Below are 21273 nucleotides of genomic sequence, written 5' to 3' on the forward strand. Positions count from 1 at the left end.
TTAACCTTATAAAAAAAGCAGAAACACGAAGTTGCAAACCATCCAGAGACTCCTAATAAATTGCATTACTGACTAATTAATTATGCCATTACAATCTATATTATCAGTTTTCTTATGTATGCATGGCGTATATACTATATATTCAATACTACTGAATGAACGCCATTAAACTATTAACAACAATAACAACAGCATCTAAGGCCAGGAGAGAGAGAGAGAGAGAGAGAGCGATATTGTGGTCGCCAGATTGAAGGCGCGAAATAGAACTTTTACAGCGCACGCAAGATTGAAGTTGGCCGGATTCCAGCCGGAAAACCAATTTGAGGAATGTGAAAAGTATAAGGGTCTAAGATTAAAATTGGATTAACGCAACTAAATGAATTATTTATTGACCTGATCAATAAATTTTGAATAAAAACGAAAAGTTTGCAAAAATATTTAAATGAAATATTATTTTATATTAAACTAGAAAAAATAAGGTTAAAAAAGACGGTAGTTTTCCTATTACTCTATGTGTAATACAGAACAATCAGAGGGGGTGGGGTAACTTTGGATCGGTCCGCTAGCGCTCAGAGAAAATACCTATTGATGAGATTAATGGAGGTTCAAGAACAAGGTCTCATTTGTCCAAAAAATGACATTTTATCAAAAGTTAAATGGTTCTTCGATAGCAGAGTAGTCTTTCTGCAGACGGTCATTTCCTAACTCTACGTGTACGTAGAGTTAGGAAAATGACCGTCTGCTACGTAGAGTTAGGAAAATGACCGTCTGCAGAAAGACTACTCTGCTATCGAAGAACCATTTAACTTTTGATAAAATGTCATTTTTTGGAAAAATGAGACCTATGGGACAATCGGAGGGGGAGGGTAACTTTGGATCGGTACGCTAGCGCTCAGAGAAAATACCTATTGAAGAGATTATTGGAGGTTCGAGGTAAAGGTCTCATATTTCCAAAAAATGACATTTTATCAAAATTTAGATGGTTCTTCGATAGCAGAGTAGTCTTTCTGCAGACGGTCATTTTCCTAACTCTACGTGTACTACCTATGGGACAATCGGAGGGGGAGGGGTAACTTTGGATCGGTACGCTAGCGCTCAGAGAAAATACCTATTGAAGAGATTAATGGAGGTTCAAGGTAAAGGTCTCATATTTAAAAAAAAAAGACATTTTATCAAAATTTAGATGGTTCTTCGATAGCAGAGTAGTCTTTCTGCAGACGGTCATTTTCCTAACTCTACGTGTACTACCTATGGGACAATCGGAGGGGGGGGGGGTAACTTTGGATCGGTACGCTAGCGCCCAGAGAAAATACCTATTGAAGAGATTAAAGGAGGTTTAAAAACAAGGTCTCATATTTCCCAAAAAATGACATTTTATCAAAAGTTAGATGGTTCTTCGAAAGCAGAGTACGTAGTCTTTCTGCAGACGGTCATTTTCCTAACTCTACGTGTACCACCTATGGGACTATCGGAAGTTGAAAATCACGTGGTTTTACATGATTTTCATATTGCTCCGTTTAGTCTCATTTCACAACGCCCCATATCGTCAGAGCATGATCAGAGTCAGCAGCCTAACATGTTAGCCTATGGACGTTTTTTTTAAAAATTCATTTTTTGTTTAAACGAAAAGCACATCCACCCCGACGTACGTTATCACTAGCTCTTTCATTGGAGCCCTCATGTCTCATTGACTTTTGAAAGTTCACCCAGGGCATTTGAGTTCCGAGTCCCTGGTTCACCCACCGTAATTTTTCAAAATAGGTTGCAAGCTCATCATTGCCTATAATACACATGTGAAACAAGTCTAACTTTGGACTCGGTTTTCCAAGCGATTTGAAGATTATAGATCTAGGTCGAGCACACGAAACATAAAAAGCATGAATTATTATAGATCACTTCTGCCTATTTCATTATGTCCATTTCATCCAACCCCCCACCGTAATTTTTCAATTTAGTAAAAGCAAACATTTAGCCGAGGTAAGCAAAAACATGAATATTCATGACACACCATGGACTGTTCGGTCCGCATTCAGCGACAATCTCCGTGCCTTTTACACTACAATGAATCGCTAGTTTCATAAAGTCATCACGAAATTGGCAACGTTAAATCGGCCTTTTTCGGATACCAATAATCTACGTGATTCCGGCCAGGATCAACGCACGGCACGCAAGGTACATACAAATACGTGTGTGGGACTAGCTACACGAGCTGGACTTTTTTGCGTTACTGAAATAGTGCTCAGAATTCAAGTAATTCATCTACTAAATGACCATAACAGACAAGAAACAAGTCAAAGGTAAGGACAAGAATCATTGCTTATCATTATAAAGAAATTTTGCATGAAATATCATCAGGAAAGCCATCTAAATTTGTCTCAAATTAATTAGATCTAGCACTGTAGCAGATTAGTAAATTAGAGCCTAACTTAGGCCTAGATGATAGATGTAGACCTCTAGATCTAGATCTAGATCTAGGCCTAGAGACGAACACACCACATTCAGCATGTTCAGCGCTGCAATCTTCTTCTTCCTAAGTATGAGTACAGACCTCTTTACAGAGTATTATCGTAGACCTAGGCCTACTAATATATTGGCATTATTGGGGGTGTGTGCAGGTCTACACCGGGGTTTCCCCTAGAGTCTAGACCTAGACTAGACCTAGAATCTACTCTTAATTATACGAATAGTGCAGCCAGTGGGTTCTTAACGTGCAAGGTAGTGGTAGTGACTCTTCTCTACACGGGGCCTCCATTTAACATCCTATCCGAGGGACGGAATGTTGTCCCCGTGACATAACCTGCGTCTACAAGGGAAGGGGCACGTTAACACACAATGCAGGCTTCAGTCATCCGCCTGGGTGGGAGTCGAACCCGGGATCTTTGGTTTGACAGACGGAAGCTTTACCGACTGAGCCAACTCGCAATGGCACAAAACAATGTAAAATTCAACTTTTCATCCTCCAAATGAATAATATGAACACTTGCTTTATACAATCTTCTTCAATACCTGTATCACCGTTATCGCAAACAATAACATCACAATCTATATAGGGTAGAGTACCCAGTATTCGGTCACTTAAGGGGAAATCACTAATATTTTGAATTCTTACCTCTTTCATTGGGCAATCTACCCATCAAAAGAAAAGAAATTTATTCCTCTAACAGGATTTTATAGTCACTGAAAATATAGAATAACGATAAGCAAAAGACTTCCGAAAGAAGACGGAGCATTTTTCTGCCCAGAATTCGGTCGCGCCGACTAGAATTCGGTCACGCGATTTGTGCGTGGTATCTCCGTTGCAAAGGAGCGTAGCGTATTTGCGCACTATTTTCACACAATTGCGCGATAAAGCACTGAATGTCAATGCGTTGACCGAATACTGGCTGAGCGATACCGCATGGCAAGGGTATCGTATAAATACCTCTTGCACATCGGCAAGTGCGTCATTTGCAAATTCGCTGCGATGGAGCGATTACGGAAGTGATTCTCTTCACACACATACTAAATTCATTGTGACAGCACACGTAGTTGTTTCGCAATAGACTTCTACATATGACTATGCATGTTAGCGCATGTGCTAAGAGAACGCGAAAGTGCGGAAAGTTGTGCGACATTGACCAATTTTGAGCTAAGTTGGAGATCTTTCCGGGGCCCTAAATCTGATTTAATTTTGAGAGTTAAGAAAAGTTGTTCAGCTGCCTGATTTGTGCAAGTTTCGTGGCTCTTAAATTATTTTTTAAATTGTTACAGCTGTTGAAACGGCTGTCTGACCGAATACTGGGAATTGACCGAATACTGGGCGCGCTACCCTATGTAGAATCTACATCTAGTAATGAAGAAACAATGTAGCTAGATGTTACTTTGTTAGTGTTACTGTTACTGTTAGTGTTACTGTTTGTTAATAATTAATATAATAGCGTTACAAAAAAAATTAATTCTCAGTCAGAGTCAGAATTCAAGCTCTGTCTTGCTTTCTACCATCAAACAGAGCTTGATAAGATCTTTTATTTGATGCCTCATTTATCCTAATGGCCCAAGTAATAAGAAAGTTATGCCAATTCTAAACGCCCGGCAATCATGTATTTAATTGCTTTGTTTTCCTTTGTTTTTAAAACAAAAGCTGTGATCCAAAATGTGACTGAAAGATTTCATTACAAAAAATGTATGTAAATTAATACGCGAAAACCGCTAATCAGGCTGTCATTTTTTCATGACATTTCACATTCCTCATCCCAAAAAACATATTTCCCATCCGTATATTTTGCTGAAATTTCACCAAAAGCAAATTCACATGTTAAATGATCAATTTAAATACTTTTTTCTCAATTTCATTTCAGGATCAGGGTACAGAATAGCATTAAACACGGCTCTTGTGAACAGTGCAGCTAAACAAACTGCCGAAAACATAAATCATAGAAATTTTAGTATGAAATGAAAGATAACAATGTCATTAGTTTAAACATATTTGTGGCTTTCACCCAGTAAATAAGATCGATTGATCGATCTGTAATTGAAAAGCAAATCAGAAAAAATCTTGGAACCAGCGGGATTTGAACCTGCCATCTACTGCTTGCTGGGCAGCGACTCTACCACCAGGCCATCACTGGTCCATAGCACAGTCACAGTCAGATCGCATGTGCACGATGTATATGCGATACACAAGACTTGATACCCAGTGCGGGGAATAAACACCAGACTATGGTACATGGAATTCAACTACTTTGTTAGTTCGTTTGTGACACTGGCGACGAGGATTAATGTTTCTTGGATGATGAATCTGTGGCTACGAGCTGGAAAAATTTCAACATGGCATTCGCTGGAGCGGAATTGTTAGCGCTTCGAGGAGTTCCACACTTCGATCCGACGGGTGGTGCAACTATTGTCAGCGGCAAGTGGAAAGCTTGGCTTGAAGAGTTCAAAGCCTATGTCGACAGTCGCGGCCTGTTTCTGGACGGATGTACGCCGGCCCAGGAGGCGCAACGGAGAGCATTGCTGCTGTACACTGCGGGGCCCGTGGTAAGGGAAACTTTCAAAACGCTTCCGAATAAAGGGGAGAGGACTGTCTGACTGAATATCAAAAAGCTACAGATGCCTTGAATGCCCATTATGTTGTTGCACCCAATGCTATGTTTCAAAGACATTTGTTCAGGAAAACAAAGCAAGATGATGGTGAAACGGTTGCCCAATTTGTTACCAAATTACGACAGGTTGCTATTGGCTGCAATTTCGTAGCTGGGGATGTAGAAAACCAAATTCTTGACTAAGTAGTCCAGTACTGCAGAGCTAATAAACTTCGCAGGAGAATGCTGGAGAAAGGAGGTGAGCTCAAGTTAAATGATGCATTGTCCATGGTTGCTGCTCTAGAAGCTGTTGAAGGTCAATTTAACTCCATGTCATTGAGAGAGAAAGACCTAGAGCTGGTGGGCAAGTTCAAGTGAATCGGGTATCATATGAGAGTGACAGAAAGCAGAATTTGGAATGCTACAGATGTGGTAATAAAGGACATTTTGGGAAGGATGCATCATGTCCAGCCAAAGGAAAGATCTGTAGGAAATGTGGAGGCCAAAACCACTTTGCGACGATGTGCAAGAGTAAGGCCAAGACGAGCACAAGTGAGGGTAGAGGAAAATTAAGAGATGGAAAATTCAGAGATGGAAAGAAGTATAAGAATCGAGTTCGCCAATTAGAAGGTGAACCTAGAAATGATAGTGATGATGACAACAGCCGTGGGCGTGATCAGAGGTACTATCAAATTCATGATCATGAGAAGGTCCCAATAATCATTGGAGGTGTCACAGTCCCAGTCATAGTGGACTCAGGAAGTGATTGCAATGTAATAGATCAGATATTGTGGGAGAAACTGAAGAAGGACAAAATAATCTGCAAGTCTACTAAGAGTAGCAGGAGGCTTTATCCATACACATCACAGATACCATTGACGACCGTTGGATGTTTTACAGCCACAGTAGAAGCGGGAAAGATGAAGTCTACTGCAGAGTTTGTTGTTATCAAGGAAAAGGGAGAACCTTTACTTAGCAAACGTACATCTAGAGAGCTGGGAGTGCTCCATGTGGGAGTTGTACATGTAAATGCAGTACAGAGCTATGCAGACTTAAAACATGAGTTTGAAGCAGTCTTCAAAGGAGTAGGGAAATTGGAGGGCCGACAAGTTAAGCTAGCTGTGGATGAAATGGTGAAGCCAGTGGCCCAGCCTGTACGAAGGACCCCATTTGGACTGAGAAAGAAGGTCAAGATGAAAATCGCGGAATTGATCGATCTCGACATCATCGAACCAGTTGAACGCTCCACGCCATTGGTAAGCCCAGTAGTCATTGTTCCAAAGCGAAATGATGAAATAAGACTGTGTATTGATATGCGGAGAGAGAACGAAGTAATCGTAAGAGAACGTCACCCCATTCCCACTATTGAGGAAGTCCTGCAAGGTCCTCAAGGCGCTCCAACATTACCCGGCTATGCTAGGCTGCCGATTTCGACGCTCACAGCTCACAGCTCCTACAGGAGTTGTCGATTAGGAAGGTCTTTTCGAAAATAGACCTGAAGTGGGGGTACCACCAACTGGAGTTACATCCAGAGTCTAGAGAGGTGACAACTTTTGTCACTCATTGTGGGTTGTTCCGCTATAAGAGACTTTTGTTCGGAATCAATGCTGCTCCAGAGATTTATCAATACGAGATACACAGGGTGATAGCTGGTATAGAAGGAGCTGCAAACATATCAGATGACATCATTGTGCATGCATCGACCCAGAAAGAGCATGACAAGAGGTTGGCAGACTGCGGGAAGCAGGACTTACTGCAAATACAGAAAAGTGTAAGTTTGGTGTCTCTGAGTTGGACTTCATGGGGCACAGACTGACTAGCGAGGGACTCAACCCAGGATTGGCCAAGGTGAAAGCAATTGCAGAGGCCCGTGAACCCCAGAATGCAACTGAGATGAGAAGTTTCTTGTGGCTAGTCAATTACTGCGCAAAGTTTTTTCCAAACTTTGCTACATTGGCAGATCCACTGAGAAAGCTGACTAGAAAGGACACGCCATTTCAATTTGGTCATGAACAACGACAGGCGTTTAAGGCGCTGAAGGAAAGCTTAATGAGTGCAGAGACCCTGGGCTACTAAATGCACCGACAAAGGTCATAGTGGACGCCAGTCCAGTTGGCTTAGGAGCAGTGCTGGTGCAGGTGCATGCTGATGGCCCAAGGATAGTAGCGTATGCCAGCCGCTCATTAAGTAGCGTTGAAAGGAGATACTCCCAGACGGAGAAAGAAGTCCTTGGACTTGTGTGGGCTTGTGAGAGATTCCATGCGTACCTGACTTGTATGGAATAGAGTTTGATCTAGTGACTGATCACAAACCGCTTGAAGTCATTTATTCACCGAGATCTAAGCCATGTGCGAGAATCGAGTGGTGGGTTCTGAGGCTTCAACAGTACAAGTACAGGGTAGTCCACATCGCAGGAAAGCAGTGAAAAAAATACACGGGGGCTCAGGGCGAATTTGCCCCCGAAATGCCCAAAAGAGCCCCCGAAAATCAGAAAAGAGCCCCCGAAAATCAGAAAAGAGCCCCCGTAAATTTGCATAGAGTTCAAAGCAAAACAAATTTTAGAGGGTTATTTTTACGCAGGCAAGCTTGAAAAGTAGCCCCCGAAAAATAAATATTAATTTTTTCCCTGCAGGAAAGTCCAACATTGCAGATCCATTGTCAAGATTGCTAAAGGATGATCAACCGAGAGAAACTTCTGTGTTGGAAACAGAAGCAGAGAGCTTTGCGCATTTTGTGGCAGTCCAGTCAACGCCAGGTGCGGTGACAACGAAGGAAGTCGAAAGAGAATCTGAACATGATCCTGAACTCGAAGCTATCAGAGAGTGTATTCACAGTGGACAATGGGATGATTGTCCATACAAAGCATACATTCCCATCAAGGATGAACTCTGCATAATTGGTCAGTGTGTGCTGAGAGGTAGCAGATTGGTGATTCCACAGGCACAGAGGCCAAAGATGGTGTGGCCAGGATGTGAGAAAGATGCTGAGAAATTCGTCAAGACTTGTCATGGTTGCTAAATCACAAGCAGGGGTAATCCACCAGAACCAATTCAAAGTACTATGTTGCCAACAGAACCTTGGGTGGATGTAGCTGTTGATTTCCTAGGACCACTTCTGACAGGAGAATCTATACTTGTGGTACAGTAGTTGATTATTATAGCAGATACTACGAGTATGCAATCATGAAATTAAATAACCACTGCAGAGAAGACAGTCAAAGGCCTGGCTGAAACTCAGACAATGGACCCCAGTTCATTTCAGAAGTTTTCGCAGAGTACATGAACATTACAGGACTCCTAAATGGCCGCAAGCCAACGGCGAGGTCGAAAGGCAGAACCAGAGTATAGTGAAAAGGCTTCAAATTGCACAGGCAGAAGGCAAGGATTGGAAAGAGGCCTTGCTGACTTACGTCGCAGTCTACCGGGCTAGTACTCATTCGACAACAGGGAAAAGCCCGGCAGAAGTGTTGTTCGGGAGAAAGATCCGAACTAAACTACCACAAATCCAGGACATTAGTGAGGACCAGGAACTGAGAGACAGGGACCTCCAAATGAAAAGTGGTGCAAAACACTATGCAGATCTGAAGAGGGGAGCCGTACATTCTGACATAGTGCCAGGAGATAAGGTGATAGTAAGATGTGATGAAAGGAGGAAACTAGACACGCCATACTTAAGCCAGCCATACACAGTGACAGCAAGAACAGGGAGTATGGTAACTGTGAAGTCTCCTGAAGGAGTCCTGTATAATAGGAATGTATCAAGTGTAAAAAGATACATGTCCCGAGACACTCATAACGAAGCTGCCAATCCAGAGAGGACAGACGGCAATCCTGAGGCGGTGACCGGTATTCCTGAAGGGTCGGACGGTAATCTTGAGGCGGAGACCAGTACTCCTGAGGCGGTGACCAGAGGTCCAGACTCCGAGGCAGCGAGCAACACATCAGGATGGTGATACCCAAGCAGAGACAACAAACACCAACGTTCCTATGGCAGCTAGTAGACCACAATGCCAGAGAAGATTCCCTAAGCGATATGATGATTTTGTGTGATTCCAGATCAATATGGTGGGAATGAGCTCTTTGTAAAATAGCAACAGTGATATCTGAAACTACATATGCCAAGGAGACAAATTTGGATATCAAGGAGAAATGTTTGAAAATCATTGGTTGAAGCCAAGTTGTGATTTAAAGGGTGTACGCCTTGCGCTGCCCATATTTGTGAAATTGACATGATGGAGAAATCACCATGGAAACCAAGCGTACAAAGAAGTTGTTTTGTGCTAAAATAATAAGTTCTGATATATATGTTTCAATATTACACATACATTAATCAATGTAAAAGGGTGTACGCCGAACGCTGCCCTTATTGTATGTCATATGTGTTGCGAAAAACACAAGTTTGAGTTGGAGCATCGATCAGTTTTCAAAAATGGATTCAATTATCGAAGAAAGTATTTACAGAAACTTCAGCTTCAGCTAGTCGTATGAACGCTTGGAGATAACAGATGATTCACACAAACTCAAGTATCCAGTGAACAGTTGAACTTTTATTTGGACCACAGACTGAATGCATGGAAGATATTGCATGAAAGATATTTAATTGCATGTTATGTTTTATGTTCAACAAAGTTGTTTGTAAGATAAAAAATTTGGGAAAAGTTTATCGACCAGATAAATTTGTTGTTTGTTAGAAGTTGTTCTTTAAAAACAAATTATAAAAAAAAACAAAAGCAAATGCACCAAAGCATGTTTATTTCAGTAATTGACATATGGTTGAAACACAAGAACAAAAGAAATATTACAAGAATTTTCAGTGAAACTATAATATAAAAATAGACCAGGTTAAGGTTTCATTCTGGCAAAGGAGGGATGTCATGATAATATGAATATGTATCAGATTATGCAAATGTGACACCTGTGACCTCAGGAGGTCAGATCGCATGTGCGCGATGTATATGTGATACGCGAGACTTGATACCCAGTGCAGGGAATAAACACCAGACTAGGGTATATGGAATTCAACTACTTTGTTAGTTTGTTTGCACTTAAAGCCCCAGTCCCATATAAAGCCGGACCAGCACGGACGAGCACGGACCACTCCGGACCATCCCGGACCATGGTCTGGGGTGATCCGGGATGGTCCGGGATGTTTTGTTCAAAAAAGTGTGATGCTTTAAAAGCTACAGTCCCATATACGTCCCGGACCGTCCCGGACCATCCCGGACCCCATCCGGGGTGATCCGGGATTCGGTCCGTGTTGACACCGTGTTGGCACCGGGGTGGTCCTGGATGGTCCTGGATGGTCCTGGATGGTCCTGGGCGGTCAATAACTCACTCCCGGACTGCCACGGATCAACACGGACCGCCCCGGCGCCACTACGGATGACCCCGGACCCAGCACGGTGGCTACACGGATCACCCCGGATCAAACTATTGTCCCGGACCGTCCCGGACCACCCCGGCAGTTTTTGACCGTCAAAAACATCCGGGGTCGACTCCCGGACCGCCCAGGACCATCCAGGACCATCCAGGACCATCCAGGACCATCCAGGACCATCCAGGACCATCCAGGACCACCCCGGTGCCAACACGGTGTCAACACGGACCGAATCCCGGATCACCCCGGATGGGGTCCGGGATGGTCCGGGACGGTCCGGGACGTATATGGGACTGTAGCTTAATGTGTGACAGTTCCAACCACTTCAAATTATAATTTGAAGAAGCCTTTGAGGTGAAAAAAGGTTGATTCTTCGTCCTAACCCTGTGTTTCATCTGGCCAACTAAAAAAAAAAAAAAATAATAATCATGTTTAGCATAAAAGCATATCCAAGCTCTCTTCCTTTTTGGGGGCCACCTCCTTTTTAAAAATATTTTTTAAAAATTTGTTTAAATTAATAAAAACATGAAAAACAGGCGCTAGTACTGTTGACCCGTAACTCTGGCGTGGAAATACCCTACTAAAAGTAAAACATACTAAAAATTCAACTTAATCTTCGATTGTTCAAATAATGGTCATGAATGATATGAGTTGTTATATTTCTTACCCCTTTCATGTCAAGTTTCTCATCTTTTTTGGAGTATAATATGGCAGTCAACGTATCCAATTTAAAATTCTTCTCCTTGTCTTTAAAATCCGTAACGGCTGCGGCGGCGGAGCTCCCTAGAGTTATAGTGGACTTTTCTTTCTTCTCATACAAAGCACTCTGAGCTGAGCTGAGCATACATTGGTCAAAGATTTAACCAAAAATGTGAATTTTTTATACCTCAGTGATAAGGATTTGCTTACCATCCACATGTTCCTGATGATAATGAGCGGTAACATGCAAACTCTGCGTGAGAGGTCAGAGTTTTTTTAAAATATTAATCGCATATGCACATGTAAGCTCATTATCATCAGGTTCAACCGTTCAAGGTTTGTTGGGTGCCAGAATGGGTGATTACATATGCATTTTAGGTTTTATGTACATCACTTTTCAAGCAGGGGTATGGGTGCCAATTAAGGATAGGTGATATCAATTTCATATTTCATATTATGACCTAACCCTTGACTTGCTAGCCAGGCAATCACGTACATAGAGGTTAGCGTAGATTTAGCTGTAGATGATGATGATGATGATGATGCTGGGTCTAGATCTATTATTATTCTCAATATTATTATTACTAGTAGTAGTAGTAGTAGTGTTAGTGGTGGTGGTGGTAGTAGTAGTAGTAATAGTAATAGTAGTAGTAGTAGTAGTAGTAGTAAGGAGTAAAGAGTTTTAAGAGCTGGAAAGTACTGGAAACCCAACTGGCAACAATTATTCCAAGCAGCTGCCCTTTTCTAAGGTTGCACAATAGAATCTAATAATGATAATAATAATATTGGCATTTATATAGCGCTCTTACAGACATACATGTGTATCACAGCGCTTTACAACATATTATTATTATCCCGGTCATCGGATTCAGGCTTACCCGCACACAAGGTATGCACATTCTCCACTCCCTGGGGAGCATTCCAGCCAGTCGCCATTTTACAAGCGCCACTTGCTAATCAAACCACATTAGCTTTCGCATCCTACCGGGTACCCATTTTAACACCTGGGTGGAGAGTGGCAAATGTAGATCAATGTCTTGCCAAAGGACATTAGTGCCATGGCGGGACTTGAACCGCGGACCTTGTGATCTACAGGTGTGCTGTACGCTTTGATTTCCGAGGTTCAAAGACGCCAATAAAGCCCAATATCATTGGAAAGCTTGAGAAGTGATTTTTTTTTCACAAATAAAAATCCTTAATATTTCACTTCTTATTTGAACTAACAAAGGGAAAATCTAACAGATGATAAAATATGAATACAAAAGCCTAATTGTGTCAAGAAATTTGCTTACAATGTATGATAGCAGCTTTAATGTGTGAAGAATAGTAACATTTGACAATCATAAACCTGCAATTGACACTTTTCTGATTACTTCCGGTTCACGATAATAAAAAGTGAATTTGTTCATGTACAGTTCTTTATTATGTTATGTCAGGTTAGTGCCCACTCATGCCCAGTCAAGTAATTTTGATTAATATTTCAGGAAATTTTGCTCCATTTCCTATCGCTTGCCTCCTATAAAGGTTAGCACTGTGTACTGCTAGTATTATCAGACGAGTGGTAGCAAAAATTAATCATCAATACAAAAGAATATTTCCCTTTGAAAGTGGCCCATTAGTTTGCAGCTAGGCAAGAATCTTTAGTCTACGTAATTATCTGCAAGGAAGATCCACAGAAGCACATGCCTGAAATATTTTCTCCTGGCGGCATCGAAGATGGTACAAAGGGAAAGAGCTAGATATGACTCCATCTCTTAAAACTCATTGGTGGGCGTAGTAGTGGTGGTGGTGGTGGTGGTGGAGGATTAATATTTCAGAACCCACTGCCATATTATAAGAATATTTTATATTATTAACAATGATGATCATCTTTCAACTGTTGATCTAAAATTCTTTATTTAGACTACAGTGCCTACACTTCAGGAAGGATGGAAGATGTATGCTTGAACCCAAATGAGGACGTTTCAAGTTGCGGAAGCTGTCTTCGTGACTTTGCTACCCTCCCAGACAAACGTGAGTGTATTTATAGCTTACTATAGGCCTACTAAGTACATTCTGTAATTTGTAACGATCCATTAATGAAATAATTCAAGATGAATACACTACAGTATTCTCTATCATAAAGATGGACATTCTGATAAACTAAGAAAATGTACTCTTAGATGAGCTCTTACATATACTTTGCTAGTTTGCTAGTTTGTGTGCGTATATTTGGGTATTATGATGCTTATTGTGAATAACAAACGCAGCTGAAGACTTTTTGACTTTTTAGGCTCTACATAATCTGGGACATGTGATTTTAATTTAATTTTCTTACATTGTATGAACTACTGTAGATGTTGTAGATCTCCATAGTGTTGTTTTTGTATGGTGCATGAGAAACAACATACCGTACTAGAGGGATCATCTGAATTTTTTTGAGTATTAATAGTTCTGTGAAAAAGAGAAACCTCCAAATGTTATCCATTTTAAATGGCATAGAAATCCAGATCCCATCATTAACTTCTGTTCATTTGCATACAGATAGGCAAAACCTGGGAAGGAATTTTTGTTACAAACTTAAAAAAATAAAGATGTTTAATTGTTGGTTTATTTGCCAACATTTTGTAGACCCCACTTTTTCCCCCAAATTCATAAGAAAGTACATTTATATCCATATGATTCTAAGATAGACCTGTATGTATACACAATTTTTCATGATGCTTTTTTTTTTTGGGGGGGGGGGGGCAATCATTTATATTATTTTGAAACACTATTTTCGAAATTACATATTTTCTAATACTTAGTGGTCTCTCCTGTTTTGTCTGTTCATTCTGTCACTCTTAAAATTTTTGTTCTTCATTTAATATGCCCAAATGTATACATGTACATTTCTTCTGTCAAAAAACAAAAGATTGTAGGATATTGTAGGATTCATCTAGTACACACAGCATAAAACATGCATATTCTGTGTACTTGACATTTCATGAATCGTCATTCCCAAATGCAAGGAGAACATTGACTATTTTATTACCATTTCTAGGTTTCCATTATCTGTTGGTCTTATTGCTATAAAGGTGAAGATATAGGCCTGAAGGCCTGCAATTTATTGTGAGCGAAACTGCCTTGAAGACTCTGACTTGTAGATCATGTACTATAATACATTTGACCAATTATTGTTTATTATTAGATTTTGGAATCATCTTCAGTTGCTAAAAATCACAGACCATTAAAACACAAGAAATAGATATTGATACATGGGACTAAACTACAGTAACATGTATCTGAAAATCTGAAATTGGTCCGAGTCTTAGACCCCGTTTACAGTGAGAAAAGGGCCAGGGCCGCGGCCGGGCCAGGCCTACTCGGCCCCGCAATTTTGTGCGTTTACAGCTAGTGGCAGGCTCGGCCTCGGCCTAAATTGTAACCTTTCAATATTTTGTCAGAGTGGCGTTCTGCATGTAAACAAACGATTATTATTTTTTTTGGGGGTGGTTGGCGCGCCGGGGTTCACAGTGCAGATCCGGTCGCGCGCGATTTGCAGTGAATCTTTCCCCCATTTTCCTATACACGGCGAACTTTCACTTCCGGTTGGCTGCGCATTTGGACCTGCGTGCGTTTACACTTTTACAGTGAAAAAAGGCCGGGGCGAGCTGCAGGGGGGCGTATTTTTTATTTATACGGCAGCGAGGAGAAAAGCTCGATTAATTCCAATGAAACCGCTCGCGGAGAGTCTAGTCTGTAGTGCCTGTACTGAATATGAATTGTGTTGTCGATGTACTCTGTGTTGTTGGTACGTGGCCGAGGGCATGTATCCTATGTTCACGCTCTCGATTTCTCTGTGCCATGGTGTCGCACATAATATCATACTGCCGTCACTGTTTATTGAATGCATAAAACATCTAGATTATTTTGTTTTCTTGTTTTCCTTTAGATGTGTTTCATCGTTTCCTTCTCTAGATCTATATTCCCTAACACTGCACTGGTGTACTCGTACTCCGATTTGGTCTAGTCTAGACTCGTCGCGAGCGGTTTCATTGGAATTAATTGGGAAATTCCCCTCGCTGCCGTGTAAATAAAAAATACGCAGCCCGGCCGCGAATTTTTTTTCCGTACTCGAGAGGGCAAATACCCCATGTGCGCATGCGCGTGGACTTGTGATTTCTCTGCTACTTCCCATACGAAATGTACATGTATTCGCATGTACTGTGCACGATTCGCGTTCTACGAGTAAACGATGGCAAACACAGACTCTGATTTGCCAGTTTGACAAAACAATTACGCATATATCGTGCGTAGCAATAGTACTAGTATTCAAGTCTGAGTAGTTGTATGATTCAGACATTTTAGTGCTTACAGAAATGCATCCCAAATTGAATAGCATGGTATAGTAGTCTGCAAGCACAGACGCTAATCGGACAGTTTGACAACATAGTGTCTTGAGTAGTGCTTTATATTCAAATATGTGTAGTTTTATGATTCAGACCCTACTGGTGCGTGTAAGAGTTAACATCCTTCTGGCTCTCAGCAGACCATGATTATAAATAAAAGTAATACAGAGAGTGCGAGCATACTGGAGGGAGGGCTAGAGAGAGAGAGAGAGAGAGAAAGAGAGAGAGATATGGAGAGAGAGAGAGAGAGAGAGAGAAAGAGTGTGAGAGAGCAGTGGCACAATACATAGGCCTACCATGGGGTCTGGAATCATTAAACTACACAAACTTGCATAAAATCACTACTCATCAATACACAATATATTATTATGTCCTTGCAGACTACTATTAGCGTCTGTGCTTGCAGACTACTATACCATTCTATACAAGTTGCAATGTATTTCCATATGCACTACTGGGTCTGAATCATACAACTACACAGACTTGAATAAGCACATCGCGACACATACGCATATTGATTTGTCAAACTGGCAAATCAGAGTCTGTGTTTGAAGACTACTATGCCATCGTTTACTCGTAGAACGCGAATCGTGCACAGTACATGCGAATACATGTACATTTCGTATGGGAAGTAGCAGAGAAATCATAAGTCCACGCGCATGCGCACATGGGATTTTTGCTCTCTCGAGTACGGAAAAAAAATTCGCAGCCCGGCCGCGGCCGAGACTACCTCCAGAGCACTGCCAAATGCACTGCCAGTTTGGCCTCGCATTTGGCCTTTTGCGCGTTTACAGTGCTAGGCCGGGCCACGGCTCGGCTCGGCCCGGCCTTTTTGCTCACTGTAAACGGGGTCTAAAACTCCTGCTAGTCATTTTGAATTACGAGAGCAGTTAAAGAGCAATGCTTTTTAGGAACATGGCATACTAGGATAATATTCCACATTTGAAAAAGCTCATAAATCATTTTTCACCTTAGGCTTAAACTAAATCCAGCTTTCTCTTTAACAAGATTATAAAAAATAATGTGTTCTCTGACAAATCAACTTAACTTTTGTAATTTCTCAAATCTCTTCTCAGCCTCTTGGTGTGTAGATAGGCCCCCCCAAAAAAATCTACTGGCATTATGGATTATTTTATTATTACTTGCCTTTGCTGTCTGCTGCATCTTATGTTATTGTTTTTGGAGGTAAGTTTTGGAAACATTCATTCATAAGTTATACAAAAAGTACATTGTAGAACCTCTGTTGACATTAGTCTACCTGTTTAAAGATAAAGACCAGTTATGGTCATGCGATTGCATTGTGAAAGAAACGTGGAATCGATCAGAAAAGGTTGATCATCTAGTATATAAGTATTGGTGTGTACTGCAAGGTTCTGGAATCATCAAAATGAAAAGAAATTTGGCCCAGTCTTCGTAAAATTACAAGCACTGTACACAGAAAGATGTATATGGGACTACACACACGTGTGTGACACGTGCATTTATCTTTCACACACCAATAGATAAACTTATTTACCAAATATATCAAAGAGTAGGCAGTTTTCCGGCAAATTTGTTATCATCATGTATTAGTCAAAACATACTCTTTCACATGATTGGTAATAAGAGCTTCCATTTCATTTTTTGAAAGTGGGGCGTTTCCAAGACTGGTCTTTACCTTTAAGCAAAAGATGGTTGATAAGCATAGATTTAAAAAAATTATGAATGGAAGAACTAATTAAGAAGGAAAAAGAAAATGGAAAATGATTTATAAAGCAAATGAAAAGGGAGCTACAGAGTATGTCAAACAGAAATGATACAGGACATTTCAAAATATATCAATATTAAGATCATATTTGCAAAATGTGTGATTACTATTTCATTGTTCCTGTAAGATATTCCATGTTGCTACGTGTAAGAATTCTATGATTGTTTTTATTGTTTTTGTTTTTTTTTACTTGTAGGAAGATCTGGGAGTGGATTCTAATTACCCGTAAAAGGATCATTGACTGGATTGATAATATTAGAAATAGTACGGACACTCCTGATTCTCCTCCGTCACCTCAAAGCATTCCATTAGATGGAGGAAAGGAAAATGATAACATTGCACCTGAAAAAGGAGATAAAAAAGAGACATCTCCTATGCTACCTAAAAAAGACACTTCTGAAAATTCTCCAACTCCTGTGTAACAGTGAAGCTTTAGGCCAACTTAATAAACAACAGTCCCGGCCTCCCAGGATTGAATTCAGTATTCGGATTGAGTCAATACTTTACTTAACACTTAGTTTGGCCAAGTGAAAGGGCTTAAGCCTTTTTTTTTTTATTCAGATGATTACATCATCCCCGAAGTTTTTTTACTCTTGAAAGCCAACCATTAGCCAAACTGCTCTCTTATAGTTATGGTGACACAGAACCAATCCAAAATTAAGCTCATGAAACATGTCGCATTAATTATGCAAGCTTAATTTGCTTTTGCGCAGATTATCATGACCGGTGTAGTTGAAGGGGGAACCAGTCAAGGCTTTCAAAACATTAGCTCAAATCTGCTGGCCAGCTTTCTTAGATTTCAAGTAAAATACCTAGCCAACAATTCATCAGAATATCAAAAGTTGAAAACTAGTTGAGGAAAATGGTATTTCTGATTTAGATATTGAATCAAATACCATCCCAGACCATAATGATTTATAGAAATGTATTTGTAGCACAAATTGAGGTTAATCAATCAAGCCCTGCATTTGTCAGTACATGGTGAATTTGTCTTGAATGTCTATTCTTCTATTTATGTTTTTTTTAACATGAGGGATATATAGATGGTGTATTAAATATTTAAAGGTCTAAATTTTCAACAATTTTAATAACTGAATCAAAAATTGATGTTTAAAAAAAAAAAAATCAGAAATTGCTGAAGCATAGCAATGATACTCTTGCCATATGAATTTATCTAAATGTAATGTTTATTTCAGAGCTATGTTGTATATCATGCTTGATAGAAAAATCAGATGGTATTTTAATGTATACTCTTTTTTTTTATTACCAAGTTTTAAAAACATTATTTGACCACTCATTCAATTCTCATCGGTGGTGAATTAAAAAAAAAAATCAGTCATTAATACACACATGAATTGCCCCAAAATTGCCTTTTTAAGAGTTACTCTAACTTCAAAACTAACTGTATGTTGTATTCACCCTGTGTATACCATTGAATATTCTTGACATTTAAAGCCAGGGTAATAATCAGCCGCGCCAGGAGTGTCAAGTCAGACAGACATGAGCCCACTATTATTGTTATAAATGTAAGCTGCAAATGTGCTGCCATGCCTTATCAAAACCGACCAAGGATTTCATCATGAGAACAGTGTAGCCAAAAATTATTTGTGACACCCAGAAAAAATTAATCAAACTGAGATTTAAAAAAAAAAGATATCGACATATCATTTATTAACTGGCTGGAACATAATTGTTAAAGGTGTCCCCAGCAAATGAAACAGACTTAGTTTCATACTAGTTGGTCTAATATTTAGAGTTTTTCCAGTTTTGTGGTCACAAAAACATATAATTTTGACACATGGTGGTTTCTGGCGATTCAGCAAGTTCACAAGTCCTTGTTTAGTATGTGGTTGGTCCTCCCTTGGCTATTTTCACTGCATGTAGCCTCTGCGGCATGCTATCAACCATGTTGTAGCAGATCGCTGGGTCAAGACTCTCCCAGGTACGCTGACGCATGTCCTTCAGGCTCTGTTTCCTGCTGGGTGGTTCTGGGGGACGTGTCCGCTCTAACTCATCCCAACGATGCTCGATGGGGTTTATCTGGGGGCCACTTGAGGACATTCACCATTTTCTTCTGGAGAAAGGCCTGAACTTGCTTTGCAGACTGCTTCAGATCATTGTCTTTTTGGAAGATGAAATGGCGCCCAAGCTTTCCTTTTTTGTTTGTTTTTTGGTTTATATACTGAATTCTTACTATTGGACCTACTTATTATAACTGTTGTCTGCACTTCTACTGAGACAACCATGTTTTTAATTGCATATTTATCTAAAATACTTGCATAGAGCCATTATTCTTAAAGGTAATACAAAGTTTTGGGAAATTTAGAAAATTGGGTGGATAGTGATTCTTTACAATTTTGATATATTTGGATGCCCCTGAGGATGTATTATAAGCACCTCAAACACTTCTGCTTTCGAGAAAAATTGAATATAAAAAAAAAACCGGTGCTCCTGGTAAATTTTGATAAATTTCAAATAGTGCCTAAGGCCGTAAAATGGTAGCTACAACCATGAAAATCTCAGAATATGTAGTTGTGATTTATAATTTCGAATCAAGAATAGCTAATCGGTCAAGAAACATCGTTTTATAGCCTAATTAATATCTTGACCTTGAGAGGGAGCTATACAACATAAAGAGTTAATTATTTACAATTTCATAACTTTAGACTCGATTTCAACGCGACAACGATCACTGAATATTAGGATCGCATATGCTTCCAATATGTTCATTTGAACAAAACTCGTGACCCTGTACCAAAACTTTTGTATTACCTTTAACAATATGTATAAAATATAATACAACAACTTGTCAAATACACTATGTAAATAGAAATAATTTTCATGTTTTATTGACAAGGCTATCGTGTTAATTGATTTGATTTGATTTATTGGTTTCTGCATCTTTTTTCTTTTTTTCATCATACATTTTCATGAACATAATATGGCTTGATACAATATTTCAAGTGTATATAATTTTATACAGATAATAAACGATATTAAACAAATATATTGAATTTAAACGTATACATTGAATGCATAATTAACATACATTAGATGCAGGGGGGCTACAGAAATAAGCAAAGTAGCTTGACATGCCGGCAGCCCTCAACTTAGATACAACAATACAAAATAAAAATAAAAAAGAGTGACTTGCAGAAAAGTTATCTTCATATCTACACTGGTCAGAAACAGTTTCATTACTGAATTTTTAATTTTTTGCTGATTTTATTACTGGTTTTATAAACGTATCAACACTCTTTTATTACCATCAACCATACCCTCTTCAACCCTCTTCTTTTTCCCCCTTTTTTAAAACTTTTTTTTTTCTCCTTTTTCTTCTCTTTCTTCTCCTTTCTATTCATTTATTGTATCAATCCTATTACTAAATATCTTAATTTCATATTCGCCTATTTTACAAAGGACTATTTGGATTTATTTTATATGTTGCAGTTTTATTTGTATATTTAAGATTTATCAGCTTTTAGCTGTGACTATGATATTTTGTCAATAAATCTTGTAGATTCAATTCAATTCAATTCATTTCTTGTGGCAGATGGGATCATCTGAGTGCACAGGATCTCCTGGTACATCTTGGCAATCATCGTCCCTTCAATAAAATGTAGGGTGCCCTCACCGGCAGCTGTGGTGCACCCCTATCCCATTATACTGCCACCCCCTTGGCCTTGCTTCACAGTTGGGTCCAGACATTGAGGGTTGCTTTCTTCTGCAGAGTGTCGCCAAATTCTTTGGGGACCATCGGAGCCAAACATGTTGTTTTGGGACTCGTCGAACCATGAGGCGAATTCACAGAAATGCATAGACTTGCCAACATGTTTTTTTGCAAAGTTCAAACGTTTTTGTCTGTTTTTGTGTGTGCTGATATATGATTTCTAGCGCATAACTCTATCATGCATCCCACGTTCTTTCAACCTGTTCAAGTCTTGGTTGTGTGCATGCAGACCCGAAAACCAGTAGCCTCCTCCGCCTGCTTTAAAAGATCCTCTAGAGACAACTTCCTAGA

General features: G+C 39.9%; 1 protein-coding gene across 1 annotated transcript; it reads left to right on the forward strand.

The window, feature by feature from the left end:
- The first annotated feature begins 1999 nt into the window (after nucleotides 1–1999).
- On the forward strand, nucleotides 2000–18869 carry LOC115919321. The gene is made up of 4 exons (XM_030972811.1): nucleotides 2000–2297; nucleotides 13038–13148; nucleotides 16582–16690; nucleotides 17449–18869. The coding sequence occupies exons 1-4, from the start codon at nucleotides 2267–2269 to the stop codon at nucleotides 17672–17674; spliced, it is 477 nt and encodes a 158-aa protein (XP_030828671.1). The 5' UTR covers nucleotides 2000–2266; the 3' UTR covers nucleotides 17675–18869.
- The last annotated feature ends 2404 nt before the right edge of the window (nucleotides 18870–21273 follow it).

This window comes from Strongylocentrotus purpuratus, unplaced genomic scaffold (genome assembly GCF_000002235.5).
Source record: "Strongylocentrotus purpuratus isolate Spur 01 unplaced genomic scaffold, Spur_5.0 spur5_scaffold_6, whole genome shotgun sequence".
In the NCBI taxonomy this organism is placed as follows: Eukaryota; Metazoa; Echinodermata; class Echinoidea; order Camarodonta; family Strongylocentrotidae; genus Strongylocentrotus; species Strongylocentrotus purpuratus.